At 42.4% G+C, this 6,247-nt stretch overlaps 1 protein-coding gene across 1 annotated transcript; it reads right to left on the bottom strand.

Annotated features, from left to right (window-relative positions):
- LOC139761775 (oplophorus-luciferin 2-monooxygenase non-catalytic subunit-like) lies at nt 1-5,386 on the bottom strand. Its single transcript, XM_071686211.1, has 4 exons — nt 4,666-5,386; nt 1,724-1,882; nt 913-1,020; nt 1-611 (listed from the first exon to the last, which is right to left on the bottom strand). Exons 1-4 carry the CDS (start codon nt 5,312-5,314, stop codon nt 472-474), a joined length of 1,056 nt encoding a protein of 351 aa, XP_071542312.1. The 5' UTR covers nt 5,315-5,386; the 3' UTR covers nt 1-471.
- Nucleotides 5,387-6,247: the final 861 nt, after the last annotated feature.

Genomic DNA, 6,247 nt, shown 5'->3' on the forward strand with positions numbered 1-6,247 from the left:
TGTGCTTTAGAAATTTATTGATGTGATGCAATCGTGCATATGTGTGGGGTAACGACAAGTTTACACTGTTGCTGGGGAGGTGAGGCGTCCACCTCCTGTGATATGGTCTTCGTCTGATACTGTCGACCTTGCCTCAGAGTTCATGGAAGAGCTGCAGCTAAAGTTGTTGGATATATTGTTGTGTCTCCTGCTTGATGTATGTATGTAATGTTACCATTAAACTGATGCCAAAGGTCGGCCTGGGTCAGGTTCTTGTTGAAATGAAGTTTGTAGTATACTTACGAATGGATGAATGTCATCAACTTTCAGTGGGATCTGAAGACTTGAGCTTTTGGCTGGGGGACATCTGTCACAAGTACGAAGACATCAATAACACACTGGTTCCTCAGAAGAAAGGCAGGTGATCCCATCAGATCAGGTTGGCAAAAGAGAGCAAGAAGACGTGACTACCATAGACAGCTCACAAACGTCTTAACACTGATCGAAGATGGCAGGGTCGAGGTGCACCAAGAGTTCTCCGCTGCTGCATTTTGCGAATGTGTCAATTCGCCCGAGCAAGATGGGGTTCCGAACGAGCCAGGCGATGTCGCAACCACAGAGGAGCGGGTTATCTGGATAATAGCAAGGCTTCGTTACTTAGGCGTGAGTGAAACTCAGTTACTTAGAACAGAACAGCTTCAGCAGGAAAAGAATACCGAAATAACTTAGAAAAGAACATCATATGCAGAGGAAGGAGACATATCTAACTGAAGAACTCAGCGTAACCCCTTAACCTGACAGATGTGTAAGTAGAACAGTGAACCGTACACACTGGTGTTCTTTGCTTGTACAGGGAACATAGATCTGTTAGATCTGTGCATAGCAACAGAAGTTATGGAAAATAGAAGAGGACTAGGACGACTGATGACTTACTTTCCAGAAACAGATACGCAGGGCTCTGGAGTAGCGGCCTCCACACGATTTCCTCGAGAACTGTCAACTGATTATTCCATAATATTATATCGCCACCGTGAGGGAAACCTGCGGGAGTAACACATTCTGGGTCAGTACGAGATGCATCACGACGGCTCATCACCTGAGTCCGCCACGACTGACCACATCTGGCCACGGGGCACTTGATGGGTTCTGCATGACACTTGACCTGAGAGACATGAAAGTTTGTGTCCTCCACAAATACGACCAAAATCTGCTTCTTTAACCAAAGGAACGAAATACACTTGAAATCTGTTTAAGGTATGATATAGAAGGTTTATACCTAACCTAACCTAACCTAACCTAACCTTACCTAACCTAACCTTACCTAACCTTACCTAACCTAACCTAACCAAAGGATCGAAATACAGTTGAAATCTGTTTAAGGTATGATATAGAAGGTTTATACCTAACCTAACCTAACCTAACCTTACCTTAACTTACCTAACCTATCCTTACCAACCTAACCTAACCTTCACCAATACGATACCTGAATACTGATTTCTTTCCTGCACTCGTCCCTAGTCTCCACATGCCTTAAACACAAGTTGTAGTTTGTGTCATCTTTTTAAGTATGGACGCTTTATATCCCTCTGCTGGATAAGAATACAGCTACTGCATGTATATAATGATGAATACAGCTACTGCATGTATATAATGATGAATACAGCCACTGCATGTATATAATGATGACTACAGCTACTGCATGTATATAATGATGAATTAGAAGCGATGGAGAAGATTTTCCTACCGTGGATAGCATTGACGGCCACGCTGCTGATCTTGTTTCTCGAGAGATCCAAAAAGCCAAACGAGCAGTTGGGAAACTGTACAGTACCCTCTGGTAAGTGGGCCACATAGTTCCCTTGGATGGACACAGTGCAGAGGTTTGGGAGACCAACGAACGTCCCTGTGAAGCAATGGACATATGTATAACGAAGGTAAATGAGGAGAGATGTGTTTATGTATTGATCAGGCTGATTAAAAAAGGAGGTGATTGGATGGCGCATTCTGAGAGGTGCTTGCATGTGTCGAAAGCTGGTGCTTGGATGGGTATAGGAGCTTGTCTGTGGGTAGGTGCACCAGAGCTGGTGGAAGGGTAGGCATGAGGAGAGCTTGAGGGCGGGTGAATGTACAAGTATTGGTGTGTGAGTGGGTGTATTAAAGTTGGTTGGTGGGTGAATGTACAAGAGCTGGTGGGTGGGTGTACTAGAGTTGGTTGATGGGTGTTTGTTGATGAGTGGGTGTACAAGAGCTGGTGGGTGGGTGTATTAAAGTTGGTTGGTGGGTGAGTGTACAAGAGCTGGAGGGTGGGTGTACTACAGTTGGTTGATGGGTGTTTTATGGTGAGTGGGTGTACAAGAGCTGGAGGGTGGGTGTACTAGAGTTGGTTGGTGGGTATTTGTTGGTGAGTGGGTGTACAAGAGCTAGTATGTAGGTACTTGTACAAGACCTGATGGATGGATGGGTGTAAAGGAGCTGATAGGAGGATGGATTTACGAGAGGTGATGGGTAGGTGGGTGTGCTTGTTCGTAATTTCCCCTGTTAGCGAGTTTGCCCCCTCCCCCACCCTGTGACTCACTACCGTTTCCATGGTTCCATCCGCTGCCAAATCCATTCCCAGATATCTAAAACACTTCGCTTCCTCCAGTTTTTCTCCATTCAAACTTACATTTCAACTAACTTGATCCTCAATCATGCTTACCTCTTTACATATATACTCTCAACTTTCTCCTTTCACACACTTTACCAAAGTCAGTCAACAGCTTCTGCAGTTTCTCACCCGAATCAGCCACAGCGCTGTATCATCAGCGAACAACAACTGACTCACTTCCCAAGCCCTTTCATCTACAACAGACTGCATACTTGCCCCTCTCTCCAAAACTTTTGCATTCACCTCCCTAACAACCCCATCCATATACAAATTAGACAACCATGGGGACATCACACACCCCTGCCGTAGACCATCCTTCACTGGGAACAAATCACTTTCCTCTCTTCCTACTCGTACACATGCCTTACATCCTTGATAAAAACTTTTCACTGCTTCTAGCAACTTACCTCCCACACCATATGCTCTTAATAGCTTCCATAGGGCATCTCTATCAACTCTATCATATGCCCTCTCCAGATCCGTGAATGCCACATACAAATCCATCTGTTTTTCTCAGTATCTCGCACACACATTCTTCAAAACAAACACCTGATCTACACATCCTCTACCACATCTGAAACCACACTGCTCTTCCCCAATCTGATGCTCTGTACATGCCTTTACCCTCTCAGTTACTACCCTCCCATACAACTTACCAGGTATACTCAACAAACTTATGCCTCTGTAGTTTGAAAACTCACCTTTATCCCCTTTACCTTTATACAGTGACACTATACATGCTTTCTTCCAATCCTTAGGCACTTCACCATGATCCACACATACACTGAGTATCCTTACCAACCAATCAAAACACAGCCACCCCTTTTCTTAGTGAATTCAACTACAATACCATCGAATCCCGCCACCTTGCCGCATTTCATCTTCTGCAAGGTTTTCACCACCTTTTCTTTAGTCACCAAAACACTCTCCATGACTCTCACTTGGGATACCACCCCGACCAAAACATCCTCTCTCTCTCTCTCTCTCTCTATCTCTATCTCTATCTCTATCTCGCTATCTATATAGTTGAGCCCAAACCTCCCATTGACACCAAGAATCTTTTAGTTCTCCTTTTTGATAATAATTTTACTTTACTTCCCAGGTTGCTTAAATCCTTTAATGTAAATGTTGCATTCAGGAACAATAATACTATCAAGAATATCTTAATCAGAGTTCACCAGAAAATTCTGGGTGCATCTATAGTGTGCCATGTAGAATTTGTGATAAGTTTTACGTTGGGCAGACTGGTAAGAATCTTTCTGTTAGACTTAAGCAACATAAATATAGTATAAGAACGGGACAAGAATCAAATGCCTTGTTTAATCACGTTAAAAACTATGATCATTGTATTGACTGGAGTAATGCCATCTCAGTTATTAACTCTATTACCACGAGAAATATAAATGAATCTTCTATCATTAAATACACAAAGAATAATAATCTTGGTATTAGTGATGGTCCATACAAATTGGATCACTTTACTGTTGATAAAATTTGTAAACAATTCACCTTCTTGTTCACATAATATGTTTATGATACGCTCGTTGTCTGTCTTGGACAATCGCATGTTTACCAAATGGCGTCCTAGCAACGTGTCTTCGTTGTATATCAACAGACTGTTATATTTCTCTCGTGTGTGTCCTCTGATGATGTGATCATTACACGAAAGTGCACTTGGGAACTCATAGGAATATACATCTATCTATGTATCTATATATATATGTATATATATATATATATATATATATATATATATATATATATATATATATATATATATATATATATATATATATATATATGCCATTTCCCGTGTTAGAGAGGTAGCGTTAAGAACAGAGTACAGCCTTAGAGGTAATATCCTTACTTGGCCCCCTTCTCTGTTCCCTCTTTTGGAAAGTTAAAAACGGAAGGGGAGGATTTCCAGCCCCCGCTCCCTCCCCTTTTAGTCACCTATTAGTGTATTTTCGTGTGAATATATAAATCTTAAGTGTTTCAGAAATATCAGAAATTAAGATGATGAAACCACGAGTTTGTACCTGGCAAGACGTCCGTTAGTCCAATGTTCGCGAGAGAGATGGACATCAGCGCAGGTAAGGCGCTGAAAGCCGTGGCTTCCACTGTTACCAGAGGATTATGAGACAGATCCAGGAACTTCAGAGTGTCCGACGAGAGATTGGAGAATCCTGATATATTGTTCCCGAACAAATTTAGATAACTAAGATGCGTCATTAACGACATGTCCTCCCAAGGAAACGATGTTAGTTTGTTTCTACGTAGAAAAATCTTGCTAATTGTAGCATAGCTGCCGGAGAGAGCGCCCTCCTCGATCTCTTCCAGAGCACTGGTCGCTATATCCAGCCAAGTGTAGGTGGTGTTGCCCAGATCCCCGGCCCCCAGCACCCTCAGGTTATCATTCCCGTCTATGGTTAAGCTACGGAAGTTGGGATTAGGGAAAGAAGACCCCATGATTTGGGCCAGCTGGTCCTCACTCTCTACGTTGGAACAGTCTAAGTCTCCATCATAACACACGCAGGGGAAGATGGCGTCAGGATCTGGACAGGTCCATTGGACGTCTCTGGTGGCACTGTGGCTTGCCGTTATAACCTTACCATCATCACCTGCGCACCTTGACACCAGCAACACTATAGCCAACAACGAGTGGAAGATCTTCATGTTAAGGTGCATAGTGGGAACACCACTCCAGTCCTGACCACACTCACTACAGCGCTCTCTCTCTCCCTCTCTATACAACTGTCTGGCATGCATGTGTGTGTGCATCCGCACTAATGGTGTACATAACCTGTTCACGTGAATCCTAACCAGAACAAACCTGTTTACATCTCAGAATCTTATCTGCCTGAGACCAGCCTCATCTGCTGCAGTGTGTAGTGTCACTTGTTTTTGTAAGCTATCCAAGGTCCTTCTTTAAAATATTCTGAGGTCCTCCTCAACTGAATAGACCTATTTCAATTTTTTTTTTTATGTCACTCTCAACTGTGGCATATCTTTCTCAACCTACTTTGATCCATCTCAACCACACCAAATCCTTGTCAGTATTCCAGTCCGGCTCTCAATATAAAACAAAAGCGAAATATATCCTACTTTACATTCTTTTAGATAGTTTAGCATTCTTATTGTCAAACTTGGAGCACAGTTTTACCGAAACCGAGAAAATATAGACGGTAAAGGAAAAATGATTAAGTTTGCACCAAGATATGAGACTAAGTCAAGTAGGAATCGCATAGAGACGGTTCTCTTTTGTTTCTACCAATATTCCAGGCCCATGAGTGCAACTATAGCATTCCTCCACAAATCTTTATGGATTGTAAACGTGTATGGCTCTATTTTCGGGTTCTTAATTATTCCTTTCTTTATCAGTTCTTTTTTAGCACGTAATTCGTCCCCTGAAAAGATTATATTAGTAAAACGTTGCTAATTAAGCAACGAAGATCTCAAAATGACAACCAATTGTTATCTTCCTTTATCATTACAACACGTCTCCTCACACAGATGCTTGGGTCTTTATCATTACAACACGTCTCCTCATACAGATGCTTGGGTCTTTATCATTACAACACGTCTCCTCACACAGATGCTTGGGTCTTTATCATTACAACA

Source organism: Panulirus ornatus, chromosome 41 (genome assembly GCF_036320965.1).
Source record: "Panulirus ornatus isolate Po-2019 chromosome 41, ASM3632096v1, whole genome shotgun sequence".
In the NCBI taxonomy this organism is placed as follows: domain Eukaryota; kingdom Metazoa; phylum Arthropoda; class Malacostraca; order Decapoda; family Palinuridae; genus Panulirus; species Panulirus ornatus.